At 63.0% G+C, this 14,859-nt stretch overlaps 1 protein-coding gene across 3 annotated transcripts in view; it reads right to left on the reverse strand.

The window, feature by feature from the left end:
- Positions 1-4,493: 4,493 nt before the first annotated feature.
- The window catches only part of DHCR7 (7-dehydrocholesterol reductase), a 205,507-nt gene continuing 195,141 nt past the window's right edge, over positions 4,494-14,859 (reverse strand). For 2 of the 3 annotated variants that reach the window (XM_059710738.1, XM_059710737.1), the window contains exons 2-8: positions 13,408-13,500; positions 12,650-12,872; positions 12,283-12,373; positions 10,186-10,399; positions 7,857-8,061; positions 6,971-7,102; positions 4,494-5,747 (exon numbers count right to left, since the gene is read on the reverse strand). In XM_059710738.1, the coding sequence (XP_059566721.1) occupies positions 5,283-5,747; positions 6,971-7,102; positions 7,857-8,061; positions 10,186-10,399; positions 12,283-12,373; positions 12,650-12,872; positions 13,408-13,493 (1,416 nt within the window). In that variant the 5' untranslated portion in view covers positions 13,494-13,500 and the 3' untranslated portion in view covers positions 4,494-5,282. Of the gene's footprint in view, positions 5,748-6,970; positions 7,103-7,856; positions 8,062-10,185; positions 10,400-12,282; positions 12,374-12,649; positions 12,873-13,407; positions 13,501-14,623; positions 14,760-14,859 lie in introns of those variants that run through there. The other variant, XM_059710736.1, reaches the window with a different exon arrangement.

Below are 14,859 nucleotides of genomic sequence, written 5' to 3' on the forward strand. Positions count from 1 at the left end.
AGCACCGGGCCTCCCCCCTCCCTCCCCCAGCCTCCAGGGACCGCACAGGCCCCTCTGGGCCTCTGGCATGGACTCCGGACGGCCCACTGCTCTCCTGTCTCCTTTCGATCCCAGCTGTCAGGTCCCAGCAGGAAAGAGAGGGCGCGTGCAAACGATTTTCTGGAAGGACTTTGGCAGAGGGGCTGTTGGCAGGTGTGGGAGCAGGCGGACAGCCAGCAGGGAGGTGGCTCCCGGAAACAGAGACCCTCCAAGGTCTCAAGGAGGCAGAGCCAGCTGATCACAGGCAAGTGGGCACCTGAACAAGGGGGCGGGGCCAGGGCAACAGCCGGAAGTGGGCAGGTGATGGAGAGGGCGGGGCCACGTGAAGATTGAAGGGATTCGACCAGGAGCCCCCAGAAGCTGAAGAAGCAGGAAGGACCCTCCCCTGGAGCCCTCCAGGGAGCACAGCCCAGACACCCGATTTCAGATTCTGGCCCCAGAATGGAGAGACCACGTGTCCTGTTGGCTGAGGCCAGTCAGTAGCCATCGGAGCAGCAGCCTCAGGACATGGACCCTCCTTGTGGGGGTCAGACCGGGTTCTGGGAACTGCTGAGTCCTGCGCCCCAGCAGGGGTGCCCCCTAGAGCAGTGGTTCTCAACCTTCTGGCCCTTTAAATACGGTTCCTCATGTGGTGGCCCAACCATGAAATTATTGCCGTTGCTACTTCATCACTGTAACGTTGCTGCTGTGATGAATCGTCATGTAAATATCTGATATGCAGGATGGTCTCAGGCGACCCCTGTAAAAGGGTCGTTTGACTGCCAAAGGGGTCGCGACCCACAGGTTGAGAACCGCTGGTTCACGGGGACCAGGCGGAGCTGATGGGGAAGGAGTTGGCTTCTCCGGGCTGTTTTCTTTGGGCCAAAGGACTTGTCATCACAGGACACCTTTGAGTTGGGAACCCGGCCCCCCCCCCCCCCGGGGGCCTGTGGAGGCCTTTCTCTCATGATGAGCAAGAGCCAGGGACCAGCACCTTCCAGCCGGGCTGCCTGAGGGGATTTGGAGAAAGTCACCCTGGCTCAGTGCCTGCAGCCGGAGCGAGCAGGGGCAGCTCAGCAACCGCCTCTCTCCCTCTCTCTCCCTCTCTCTCCATCTATCCCTCAGTTTCACCTGTCATTTCATTTTTTAAAAAAATATATATTTTATTGATTGTTTTACAGAGAGGGAGAGGGATAGCGAGTTAGAAACATCGATGAGAGAGAAACATCGATCAGCTGCCTCTTGCACGCCCCCTACTAGGGATGTGCCTGCAACCCAGGTACATGCCCTTGACCGGAATCGAACCTGGGACCTTTGAGTCCGCAGGCCCACGCTCTATCCACTGAGCCACACCAGCCAGGGCTCACCTGTCATTTCTGTTTCTCTCCCACCACCTGTCTCAGTTGTGGACGAAAGGGGCCGCATGCTAACCTGACAGCTCAGGGAGGCCTTGCGAACTCGGAGACCTAAATGCACCGCAAAGGATGGAACGACATTAAACTTTAAGGAGTCGCCTCCTAGGCCGGTATCTTCCCTGGCAAGGTCCACCTTCACCGTCACTGAGCCCATCTGTCTTTTTGCATCTAAGACAACGTCCCTGTGAAACTTATAACTTCCCTTTTCCCTGACCTCCTCAGGGCACAACCTAATGCCCCGGGCGCCAGGACAGAGACCGCAAGTTCCTTCACTGTTGTTATCACCAGGGGCCGGTGCATGGAGATTTGTGAGGGGGGCGTCCCTCAGCCGGACCTGCACCCTCTCCAATCTGGGAGCCCTCAGGGGAGCCCTCTCCAATCTGGGAGTTTCTGTCCTTCTTTGCAATCATATGAGCGAATTGTCTAAGACCCCCCAACCCAGTTTGGTTTGTTGCTCACAGAATAATTATTGGCTTTTTTTTTTTTCTTTGCTTCATTGGTGGAGATTTCCTGGAAGTTTTAGATCTTCCCTATAACTTTTCCTGGACACTCTGATTTTACTTATGTCTCTCACCTTTGCTTTCCCTCCATCCCCCATCGCAACAATAACGTGCTCCAGGCTCACTTTGCTCTAGTGCAGTGGTTCTCAACCCTCCTAACGCCGCGACCCTTTAACACAGCTCCTCGTGCTGTGATGACCCCCAATTTCATTGTTACAAATTGAACATAATTAAAGCATAGTGATTAATCACAAAAACAATATGTAATTATATATGTGTTTTCCGATGGTCTTAGGCGACCCCTGTGAAAGGGTCGTTCAACCCCCAAAGGGGTCGCGACCCACAGGTTGACCGTCTGCCACCAGCACTACGATTCCCAGCATTCCTGGTGCTCCCTGTCCCCGCGCTCTAGGTTTTCCCTTCCTGCTCTGTCTCGGCCTCCCACTCTGCCAAGTCTCTCCAAGCCCCCGGCTCTCCTGCTCTGTTCTCCGCCCGGTGGCTTGGGGGAGCAACCGAGGGAGCCCTGACCCCCAAGCTGCTGGCTCTCCCGCTCTGCCCAAGGCCTGTGCATGCAAATTAAACCACCATCTTTGTTGGGTTAATTTGCATATCAACTCCTGATTGGCTGGTGGGTGTAGTGAAGGGACAGTCAATTTACATGTTTCTCTTTTATTATATAGGACTAGAGGCCCAGTGCACAAAATTTGTGCATGGGTAGGGTCCCTAGAGGCTGCCGGCTGCCGGCCGGGGCCTTCTTTCCTTCCTCACCGGACCCTGGTGGTCAGTGCACGTCATAGTTAGTGATCGAACTCCTGGTCAGTCCAACTCATGAGGGGACACTTTGCATATTAGCCTTTATATATCCAGATGTTAACTGTGGACAGTTAACTCTCCTGCACCCACCTAAGTAAAAGAAGCATGTGTCTATCATTTTACTTTTTATCCAACCCCAGAGTTTTCCCCAACCCCCCCTTTTGCTTTCTCCCGCCTCCCTAATCTATCACCAGTGGATTTCATGGGACCCACTTACCTCTTCTCCTTTGAGGGAAGGTATGAAAGAAGGTGGAAACCCGCCGTTCTCCGGAGCGCTATCCCAATCCATTGAGATTCTGCTTCCCGGCGATTGTCGACAGTTTGGCTCAAATAAACTCACAATTCTTTACAGGTTTGCATGTTTTCACGTTAACACACTTCTGGGCACATACTCAAAGGGACTGAAAGCAGCCCTGGCTGGTGTTGCCCAGTGGATAGAGCGTCACCCTGCAGACTGAAGGGTCCCAGGTTCGATCCCCGGTCAAGCGCACATGCCGGGGTTGTGGGCTCGATCCCCAGTGTGGGGTGTGCAGGAGGCAGCTGATCAGTGTGTTTACGTAAAAACACCATTGAAACCTGTAAAGAATTTTTGGGAGTTTATTGGAGCCAAACTGTGGACATAGGCCGGGAAGCAGAACCTCAACGAATTGAGACAATGTCGGGAGAATGGCGGGTTCCACCCGTATTTATACAGCCAATCGAAGGAAAGGGACTGGGTGGGTTCCATGAAATCCATTGGCGATAGACTAGGGAGGGGGGGAAGCAAAGGGGGGAACCCCTGGGACTGGATAAAAGGTGAAATGGTGGACACATGCTTAGGCGGGTGCAGGAACAGTTAACATGACGATGACGGAACTGGTGGTCTCTGTCCTCACCCAGCACATGAGGCTGTGCCCCAAGGGCTCCGGGAAAAGGGAAGTTACACGTTACCCAGACATTTCTAGGCTGTGTTGTCATAGATGCAAAAAGACAGACAGGCTCAGTTACGGTAAAGGCTGCCCTTGTCAGGGAAGATACCAGCCCAGGAGGTGCCTGCCCACCATCACTGCTTTAGTTAAAGTTTAATTTCAGACCATCTCTGTGGTGACTTCAGGTCTCTGCGTTTGCAAGACGCCACACAGGCCTCCCCGGAGCTGAGCTGTCAGGTTAAGTTTCGTCCACAAGTGATTCTCTCATCGTTGACGTTTCTCTCTCCCTTTCCCTTCCTCTCTACAATCAACGAAAATACATTCAAAGAAAAAGGAGGCAGGCCTCCCGGGAGCGAGACGCCTGCTCCGGCCTTCCTGCCCGGACCACCTCCTGCCGGCTGAGCAGGAAGGAAGGTGGGTCCACGTGCCTCGGGCACTGGGGCGGAGTTGCCCAGCCCGGCTGGCACTCAGGTCACTTGCAGGCTGTGATGTCGGCCCCGGGCTGGGCTGGGCAGGGGGCACTGGTGCTGGGAAACTGTTCTGCAGTCATGGGGGGGGGCGCCCATCCTGGTTCAGCCTGCTGTGACTTGAAGGGGAGCCCCCCAGGTCTGTCCCCTCCCCGTCCAGGGCGTGCACGGAGCTCACAGCTTGCCCCACTCCTCACTCCTCCAGGCGGGCTATGGGCCTGGCACCAGTGGCTGGCGTCTCCCTTCACTTGCCTGGGGGGCAGGCGGCCAAGCTGGGGTACCTCCCCAGGCCCAGCACAAGGCGGCCCCGGCAGACGGGAGCGTAACACCACCCGGGACCCGGCCAGAGGGGAGTCAGAAACCACACAGAAATTTGACCTGGAAAGTTTAATATAAAGAATTCATTATCTACTAAGGCAGTGACGCCAAGTTCCAAGAACACCCGGGGGTGAGAGAGTGCCCACTGGAGAGGGGGTGCCCTGCCCGAGCCTGGGGTCACACCTTGTTGGAGGCCGGGGAGGCCCCCGCGTGGTGGGTGCCTGAGCTGGGTTGCCCGAGCCAGTCCCGGGCGAGCAGGAAACGCCCTCCCGGAGGGCGGGCGCCAGAGGGAGTCGGGCACTGGGAGCCTCGGCCGCGACTGGACCCCATTTTGGGTCTGGGCACGCGCCCTGGCTCTGCGTCACCGCACCCCTGGCAGGCGTGGGCCACACGGGAACCCAAGGGCACCCCTGGCCCAGGAGCCGCTCCTCAGCCTCTCCACCGCCGTTCAGCGCCGTAGGCTGCAGGAGACGCAGAGGGAGCAGCCCACTGCCCAGGGCAGGTGCCCGGGCGGCGCTGGGACTAAAGCAGTGAAATGGTCACGGGCGTGCCTTCCCCCCATAATCAGCAAGAGCCACCTCCGTCCTGACCAGGGCTGGACGGCGTCCCAGGCCACATGCCCACGTGGCGGAGAAACCACAGACAGCCTCCCACCCTGGAGCTCCGGACAGAGAAAGCTGGCCGCGTGCGCTGCAGCCTCCGCGTCCCCCGGGGCCCGGGAAGGGACGCGCTGACCTCTACGAGGCCGGGAACACGCCAGGCGCTTTGCAGTTTGCAGACGAGACGGGGCTTCTGGAGTGGGGAGGGAGGTCGGCCGCGCAGCCCGGCTCCGAGGCCCCCCGTCTAGAAGATGCCGGGCAGCAGGCGGTAGGGCACGGCGGCCGTGTAGCGCGCCCAGTCGCCGCCGTACTTGTTGGCGCAGCGGTGCTCGTCGCGCAGGCAGCGGTGGGTCAGCAGGACGGTCATGTAGACCACGTAGAAGTAGGGCAGCAGGTGGCCGCCGCCGCAGGCCAGGCAGTAGGCCAGGCTGCCCAGCAGGTCGCCCGTGTAGTTGAGGTGGCGGGCCAGGCCCCAGAAGCCCGAGGCCAGCAGCTTGCTGTGGTGCCGCTGCCCGTCGGCCGACGTGTACACGCAGGCGATGGCCTTGGGCTTGCGGCCCCAGATCAGGCAGCGCCCGTCCGTGCGGCGGAAGAGGTCCTTCTGGTGGTTGGCCACGCGGAAGACGTAGTAGCCAAGCAGGCCCAGCAGCAGCACGCCCGCTGCGTGCGGGGCCGCCAGCTGCACCGGGTGGTACACCAGGTACAGGCCCTGCGGGCGACAGGCGGGGGCAGGGGTCAGGCCCTGGCTCTGTCCCCCCACCTGCCTGCCTACCTGGGTTTCCTCTTCTGCAAATGAAGGCACCTGCCTGGAGACTTGTTGGGATCAAGTGCAAACGCACAAATTGTGTGTCTACCTACCTGTCTTCCATCTGCGCGCACACACGTATCACATACACACACACGTATCTCTCTCACACACACACAGGTCACCTGCAGTAGAGATGCAGCCCAGGCTGTAGCCGAGCCCCTGTGCGGCTGACCGTCTCCTGGGCGCGGCCACATCAGCGCTTGCTCAGCCGGCACCGGGCTTGTTCGACTCCCCAGCCTCCCGCCTGGCAGCTCGTCCTGCCACCCCCACACCCCCAGGTCCTCTGTGGCGGCCACACAGAACCCAGGTGCCTCAAGGCCCTCCTCTGCTCCCCACACGCCCCTCCCTGACCCGTGCTCCTCCATCTTTCTGGAATGTTCTCAGCCCAGCCCACGTGCTCTCAGCCCGCCGTGCCGACCCCGTGCTGGTGGGGGGCGCCCTCCCAGGGTCAGCACCCTTCCTGTCCGGCTGCCTCTCCCCCCGCGGTGACCCCGAGGGGGCGTCCCTTTCGCTCCTGCACCCCGCACGCCGGTGCCTCCCGGACTCCCGTGCAGTGATGACGGGACAGAAAGGAGACGCCCCCTGCCCTTCAGCATGGAGATTCGGGTAAATGAGGATGGAACCCCCTTCACCGCCCAGCTCCCCCAAATCACTCCTCTCACCCAGGGCCCACTGGGCATCTTCTTTAAGTGCTGTGGCCGAGCGTGGCCCCCAAATCGCTACGTTACAGCCCTGACCCCCAGCACCCCAGCATGTGGCTGTATGTGGAGTTGGGGCCTTTAATCAGGTGACTGAGGTAAAATGGGGTCCTGGGGGTCCCCCTAACCCAGGGGGACTGGGGTCCCCATGAGAAGAGGGGATCAGGACACAGACGCACAGGGACCCTGTGGGGACACGGGGCGGAGGCGGCGCCCACACGCCCGGAGGAGGCCCTGGGAGGAGCCAGCCCTGGGACACTGGGTCCCGGGCTCCGGGCTCCGGGCTCCGGGACGGGCAGTGAGTGCCTGTGGGGCTCTGGCCTGAGCTGACCCCACACTAACCGCCTCCCTCCAGCTTCCGCCACGAGGCACACGCGCAGCGGCAGCTCGGGTCCCCCGGGTCAGCCTGGAGGGCCCGGCGCTCACCTGCAGCGTGTAGAGGTAGGGCAGCCAGACGCAGTCGCCCCAGCCCAGGTACCACCCGAAGTGGTCGTGGCAGATGTCGATGGTTTTCAGGTACCAGGCCTCGTTCCAGAAGAAGTCCAGCACGTAGATGGCCTGTGGACAGAGCAGCCTGTGCCACCACGCACCCGTGTCGGGGGGCCTCCGCAGAGCTGAGGGGCCCTGGGCGCGCTGGGCTCCGTGTCATGAGCCGCTGGGCTGGGCTGTCCTGGCACTGCCCCCCGCCCCCCCCGCCCTGGGACCTGGGGGGAGGGGGAGTCTTGTCCTCGGAGGGGAGAGTCCGAACTCCGAGAGGACAAGGAGGGGACCCACAGCGTCCGGGAGGTACGGCCAGGCCGTGGGGCCTGCCGCAGAGGGAGGCGGCTCGGGGCCTCCAGGGAGGAGGGGCACATAACCCAGTGCACGCGGCATGGCCGACCTGCCCACGGGGGAGCCCAGCACAAGCCCTGCCAGCGGTCCCTGCACACCACGACGTACGTCACGTGGCCTGCACGGCTGGAGACGCTGTGGCCCACGGGGTGCAGGAGACCGACGTCCATATACAGTGTAAATTTTACACGGATGGGACAGAGGTACAAACACGCTCCTCACTCCCACCCTGAGGGCACCCGAGACCCACGGCGACAACCTGGGGGGGGTGGGCACGTGGGAACCGCTGCGGAGGCCGCGGGTGTGACGTGGCCAGGACCACTTATGGGTCCGGAGTGGTCAGAACACACATGAGCCAGTAGCGAGCGTGCCCTGGGGGCGTGGCCAGGGCGGCACTGGAGTGCCCACTCCACGCTGGCCAGCCTGCGCCCACACACACCAGGGAGGGTGGGTTCCTGCCCCCCCAGTGGCCACACGGTACCTGCAGCACGTTGACCAGCACCATGGAGTTGGTCACGTGGCCGTGCAGCTCCCGCTGCTTGGCCGCGAAGGACAGGTTGATGAGCGTCCAGGCCACGATGCCCGGGCGCCCGTTGAAGAACAGCTTGAAGTCGAACCACTTCCCAATCCGGGGGTTGAACTCGATGCCCATCATGTAGTTGTAGAAGAAGTTGCCCGTGAATTTGCTGGAAAATATGAAGAAAGGACGCCATCGGTCCAGGGCGCGGGGCACACCGGGCCTCCTCCAGGCGCGGGCACGTCCGCTCAGCCCACTGTGGTGCTGAGGGGCGGCGATCTGGGCGGAGGCGGGCACGAGCCACAGAGAACATCACGGAGCGCAGAGCGCGTGCCCTCCCGCTTCCTCGCGGCCCTTGGCCGTCTCTGCAGCCGCCCGGCCGAGCAAGGCAGCCTTAGACAGGCACCCGGCTTACGGCTTCCTGGGGCCGCACCCCGGTGCCCGCCTCCTCCTCCAGGGCCCGCGAGGCCCAGCACAGGGGAGGGCGAGACGCTCAAATGGACTGAAATTGTGCTGCGTCCACAGCCACGCGTGTGACTGGAAGTGGCCCCGGATGCCAAGACCAGTAGTAAAAAGGCACCGCGCCCTGAGCCAGTGCAGTGCCCAGCCCACGTCTTCCCTCGCCGACAAGCTTAACCGTTAGCCGCCCTGTTACCTGAGCCCACAGGCCTCTCCAGGGGTGACCAGACTCCGCCCAGACCCCAGGTGGAGGCCCGGGAGGTACCTCACTGCGCACACAGGTTTCTGTGCTGACTACGGCCACAGCGTCCTGTCCGCTGCCCTCGGGATAAGGGGACAGAAGGAAACGTGCGAGTCCGCAGCAGGCGCCGTGACCATGAAGCCGCGCAGCGGCCTCCTGAGCCACCTGATACCACACTGGGCACCACCGTCCGCCCATCGTCCGCGCCTGGGCGGCAGAGGGCAAGGGAACACACTTTGGTTTTGTTTGGGCCCCAGACTAAAACCTAAGCACTCCCCTCCCCCAGAACAAGAATCTTATTCATGCCTGAAGCCCACTATTGACACCTGTCTACGGAGAACCCGACGTCGGCTGATTAATGGAGGGAAGAGGGAGGATGAACATGGGGGGTGGGCTGGGGTGCATGGTGAATGAATGGATGAGAAAAGAATGGATGGAGGGTGTGGGGCGCGGCTACAGTGCTTTGGCCAGGTTCCAGCCTCGGACTAACGAAAGGACAGGGTCCTCTCATGGCCACGTGCAAGTCCCAGCTGGAGGGCAGGGCCCTCCCAGCACAATCATAGCCAACGGCTGTGGTTGTAAGCTTGACCCTATGGTCCGCACACGTAGCCCCATGTGCCTGTGTGATAGAGTTCAGGTGCATGTAGTTGAGTGGGGATGAAACTCACGAGAATGCTGTAAACATCGTGATCACGCCCCTACTCTGCCTCGTGGCAGCTGCTATAAATAAAGACACGGCTTGTGGGCGCTGGTGCTGTCTCCTCGTCAGGGAGCAGCGTCCCACCGAGACCCAGCTTTCATTCTCTTGTCTGTCTTTTCTCAATCCTTTCACCGCCACCGCCCCCCCCCCCCCACTCAGGGTCACTGAACCAGGCTGAGCTGGCGTGGCACATCACTTAAGGCGCCCTGGGGCTGAGTATGCCATGGCCATGCTGGCTCCCCACAGATGGGGAGATGGATGGATGGATGGAGAGACGGATGGATGATGGATGGATGGGTAGAGAGATGGATGGATGGAGAGATGGACAGATGGATGATGGATGGATAAATGGATGGATAGATGGAGAGATGGATGGATGATGGATGGATGGATGGGTGGAGAAATGGATGGATACATGGATGAATGATGGGTGGGTGATGGGTAGATGGATGATGGGTGGGTGATGGGTGGATGGATGGGTGGGTGGCAACAATCCAACCCCAGGCTTCCCTGGGAAAGGAAGGACTCTCTGTGGGAAGCTGCTCTCTTAAAGACGCTGAAATGACAAGTCCCCTCACAAGACTGCTCCAGCCACACTGATGTTCCGGAGAAAGAGGCCGAGTGCCGTCTTCGCCTGCGGACAGAAGTCGCCTTCCCACCTGCCTGCTCCCGACCAGGACCCCAAAGGCAGGCCGGGCCCCTCCACTCATCCTCCCGAGCGCAGGAGCCACCGGACACTGAGAAGGATGCTCCCAGATCAGACCAGATCCATGACGCTCCCCGTCCAAGGACGCGCAACCCGCGGGCTCCACCCGCCCCGTCCCAGGGAACAGACAAGGCCAAGTGGCCTCGTGCGCTCCCCTGGGCGCGGCCAGCTGCGCGGGCGGGCGTACCAGTCGCGGGCGTTGGTGGGGAACAGGTAGCCCTTGATCATGGCGAAGGTGGACACGGCGTAGCCCAGGATGTTGGCGCACCACAGCAGCGGGATCCAGTTGTCGAAGATGATGGTGGGAGGGAACCAGGAGAGGAAGCGGGCGTTGGCGAGCCAGAGCAGGTGCGTGATGAGCCAGGCCTGCAGGCCGTTGATCTCGTACTTGTTGATGACCCCTGCGGAGGCAAGACTGGAGCTCAAAGCGCGCCCCCCGCCCTGATGGCAGCCGGCTCCGCCCCACGGGCGCTGGGGCCTCAGCTGCCCCGGGCCTGGTCTCGGGCACCCAGACTCCAGCCCCGAGCGCGGCCGGTTTCTGCGGCGACTCCAGGCCCAGGCAGGGCACAGGGTGCACCTCCCACCTGGGGAGAGGCGGGCCCAGATGGTTCCTCTGGTTCTGATTCTCCCGACGGCCACAGAACCGGCACCAACAGGAATCAGGTTTAGGATCAGACCCGATTCGAGAGGCGGGTGTCAGCCTCCACTAACTGTCCTATCGCCTTGGCTGCCAGCACGCGGCTCCCAACGATGACGAAGGGGCGCGGGCAGGTCCTGGGGGCCTGCGACATGGCTGCCAGCACGCGGCTCCCAACAATGACGAAGGGGCGCGGGCAGGTCCTGGGGGCCTGCGACATGGCTGCCAGCACGCAGCTCCCAACGGTGACGAAGGGGCGCGGGCAGGTCCTGGGGGCCTGCGGCAAGGCAGGTCCCGGAGAGGTTTGCTAGTAAAAGGGCCCTTTGCTGAGACGACAGAGAAACGGAGCTCGCTGAGCACCAAGCACTGACAGCTTCGCCGTAACAAAGGCCACAAGGTGTGTGGTTTCTGCCTTTTGCTCTAAAGATGACATCACGCCCGACCGGCTCAGTGCTTGAGCGTCGACCTAGGAACCAGGTCACGGTTCGATTCCCGGTCAGGGCACATGTCCGGGTTGTGGGCTCGATCCCCAGTGGGGGGCGTGCAGGCGGCAGCGGATCCATGATTCTCTCTCAGCACTGGTGTTTCTCTCCCTCTCCCTTCTGCTCTGAAGTCAATAAAGGTGTGTGTGTATTTTAAAAGATGACGTCGCTGATGCAGTCACCGGTGTTTTGCGGAGTCTTGGCTCCTCGGCCACAGCGATGCCAGGAGCTGGACACCCGGGAAGCCGGGCGGCTCGCGGAGAAGCAGCCAATGGGTTTCCCACGCCCCCTGACGCCCACCCCCGATCCTGCCTTTAAAAACCTTCATTAAAAGCCATGGAGAGCTTGGGTCTAAGCCAGTGATGGCGAACCTTTTGAGCTCGGCGTGTCAGCATTTTGAAAAACCCTAACCTAACTCTGGTGCCGTGTCACATACAGGCATTTTTTGATATCTGCAACCATAGTAAAGCAAAGATTCATATTTTTGATACTTAGTTTATATATTTAAATGCCATTTAACAAAAAAAAAAATCAACCAAAAAAATGAGTTCGTGTGTCACCTCTGACACGTGTGTCATAGGTTCGCCATCACTGGTCTAAGCCATAGCTTCCTGGGCTCCTGGCGTGGCGCCCTGCCCGACGTCTCCCCCCAGAACTCGGGGCTCGGGGCTCGGCCCTGCTGCCCAACGGCGGGCGGGCGGGCCCTCGTCGGTTCGGTCACCAGAGGCTGAGTGACCGGCCTGCGCTGCCGTAGTCTGGGGCTGAGCTGGAGAAGCTGTGGGGCGCCCTGTGGGGCTCGGGGAACGTCCCTCCCTCTGGGCCCCTGGGTTCCTGGAGACCGTGGGGAACGAATGGACAGCCTCCCCCCAAAACATGCCCCACCCACACCCACCCTGCCCCCCACACCTCTGTGGGCACGTGGTGCTGGGCACGCGGTGTCTGGGCTGGGAGAGGCTCCGCTAGCCCAGTTTTGGCACCAGCCGTGGGGCCGGCGGCCACTCAGGTCCCTCCACGGAAGAACGTGACCTCGGACCTCAGGCCCGGGGCGCCCCGGCTGCTCTTGGGGCGGCGAGGCCGGTGAGTGAGAAGCCTTCGGGCAGGAGCAGCAGGGGAGGGGCCCCGAGGCGAGGGGACGGGGATCTGATGCGGCTGAGCCGGGCGTCACCTGCGGGAGTCACCGCGCCCTCCTGGACGCCGCCCACGTAGCCGGGCAGGAACCGGTGGCAGACATCAGGGAGCGCCACGTACAGCAGCACCTGCGGGAGAGTCTCGCTGAACCACCCGGGCCCGGCGGTGCCCGCGCGGCGGCGGCTGTGGAGGCCCCGCGGACCGAGATCCCCACGCGGGGCGGTCGCTCCTCCCAGGTCCCCAGCTCCCCCCGGCCCAGCGGCCCCGCTCCACCTTGGGCGGCTCCACCGCGGGCGGGCGTGGGGGCACCCTCTGCGTGGGGAGGCGCCAGGCACACCTGGGCCCCCGTGAGGCGCTACCCGGACAAAGCCCCGGCCGCCCCGGCAGCCGCGGGGAGGCCTCACCTGGAACGAGACCCACAGGGCGTAGATCTGGGCGGCTTCCTTCGTCACGGGCGGCGTCTTGGCCCAGATGTCGGAAAGGCGCACGCGGCCGGCGGCCAGGTCCAGCACGGGCGCTGTCAGCGAGCAGGTGTACTGGTCGCACGCCATGATGAAGAAATACACGATGAAGGGCGCGAACAGCAGCAGGAACAGGACGCTGGCCAGGGAGAACCAGTCCACCTCCCTGCAGGGGCGGCGGCGGGCGGTCACGGTCATGGCCACGCCGGCCGTCCCTCTGCCCTCCCTCCCTGCAGGGGCGGCGCGGGCGGTCACGGTCATGGCCACGCCGGCCGTCCCTCTGCCCTCCCTCCCTGCAGGGGCGGCGGCGGGCGGTCACGGTCACGGTCACGCCGGCCGTCCCTCTGCCCTCCCAACAACGCGGTGTGCCGGGCCAGCCAGCACCTCCCACAGGCGGCCGCTCCACCTGCACCCTCCGCCGTGCACGGGGCCCATCGGGCGCCCACAGGGAGCCCAGGCCCGGCGTCTGGACGCAGCGAGGTGGCTGCGGGCTGTGGGGGACGCGCAGTCACCCCTCAGTCCCAGCACCCAGGACAGCGGCGTCAGAGCCAGGCGCCCGGCGGCCTGTGAGTGCGTTTCCGGCTTCCCTCCTTGGCCTCAACAAGGAGACGCTGTGATGGTCAAGGACAGCCCTGAGGCCGGCCCCCTCCCCGCCACCCACGCTGTCCCCAGCCGGGAAGACGGGCGGGCGGGATCCTTACCAGGCGCGGCCCCACTGCCCCTGGGCCGCAGCCACGCTGCTGGCAGCGCTGGTGTGGGGAGCGCTGGGCCGGAATCTTGCAGCCATGGCCCTGAGGAGGGAGACACTGCTCAGATGGTCCCCAGAGCGCAGACCTCTCCCTGCCACTGCCGCCAGGATCGCGGGCCCCGCGGGGCTGCCCCCTCTCGACCGTGTCCTGGCGGCAGATTCCCCCCAGGGAGGAGGCCAGCGCAGCTCAGACGCTCTTGGGACCTGCAGCTGGCCTCCTCTGACTGACAGCAGGGCCCCCGTCTTGCCGCGTGAATGGAGCCAGCGTGGCAAGGAGCCTGTGCCGAGCCGGCACGGCCATGGGTGAAGCTGGGGGGGGGGGGGCGGGGCGGTGGAGGATTAGAGAAAAGACAGACAAGAGAAGAACGCTGGGGCTGGGTGGGACGCTGTCCTCTCTGATGGAGGGACAGCGCCAGGGCCTGCAAGCTGAGTCTTCATTTTCTAGCAGATTCCACGAGGCAAAGCAAGGGCGTGGTCACATCCTCGCAGGTTTCGAATCCACTCAATCACGGGCACCTGATCGAGCTTCGTTTACTCGCAGCCCCTCCCGCAGCCCACGTCACTCAGCCACGTGGGGCCACAGGTTCGGGCCATGAGGTCAAGCTCACAGCCATAGCCTTTGGCTGTAACTGTGCTGGGACTTGCACGTGGCTTTGCCACGAGAGGGGATCGTGCCCTCTCATTAGGCCGAGGCTTGAACCTGTCCAAACGCTGTGGCCGCTCTCCACAGGCGCCCTCTGCCGTCGGCTCCTGCCCGCCACCCGCTGTACCCGCTGCCGCAGGTCCCGGGGTCCCCACCCACGTCGGAAGGAGAACGGCCGCGGGGAGGGAGAACGGAAGCCATGAACGTGGGTGTCGGGTGAGCAGAAAGGTGACTGGCACGTGGGCGGCGCCACTGGAGCTTTCGGGAGAAACAGCTGCTCGATGGGGCACAGGAACCTCAGCACGGGGAACAGCAGCCCCAGGGCGGGCGTGGGGAGGTCGCCGAGACGCCGTGAAGGAGAAGGGGCGGAGGGGCGCCCCCTGAGCGAAGCCCACAGCCGCGGCCGAGCTCACGCCCGGAGTCACCTGTGTCCTCAGCACCGAGCGGGGCGACACCCGTGTCACACCCGTGACCATGGAGGTGCCGTGGGGGCGGGACTCAGGGGCTGACGCGGAGGTGCACGCACCTGCTGTCGTACTTCTCACCGCGGCGAGGTCGCTGCCTGTGACACGCGCGTGGCGCTCACGCCAGCCGCTAGCCACGGGGCCGGCAGCACAGCTCCCTCCCGCAGAGGCCCCGCCTGTGCTCGGCCCGCCGTGCCAGTCCTGCCGGGACACAGATGCGGAGGGCACTCAGGGAGCTGACCTTCCCGGACCCAAGCGGCAGGTTCAAGGCCACTGCTGGGTCCACGTGACGGCCCAC

This window comes from Myotis daubentonii, chromosome 9 (genome assembly GCF_963259705.1).
Source record: "Myotis daubentonii chromosome 9, mMyoDau2.1, whole genome shotgun sequence".
NCBI classification, from domain to species: domain Eukaryota; kingdom Metazoa; phylum Chordata; class Mammalia; order Chiroptera; family Vespertilionidae; genus Myotis; species Myotis daubentonii.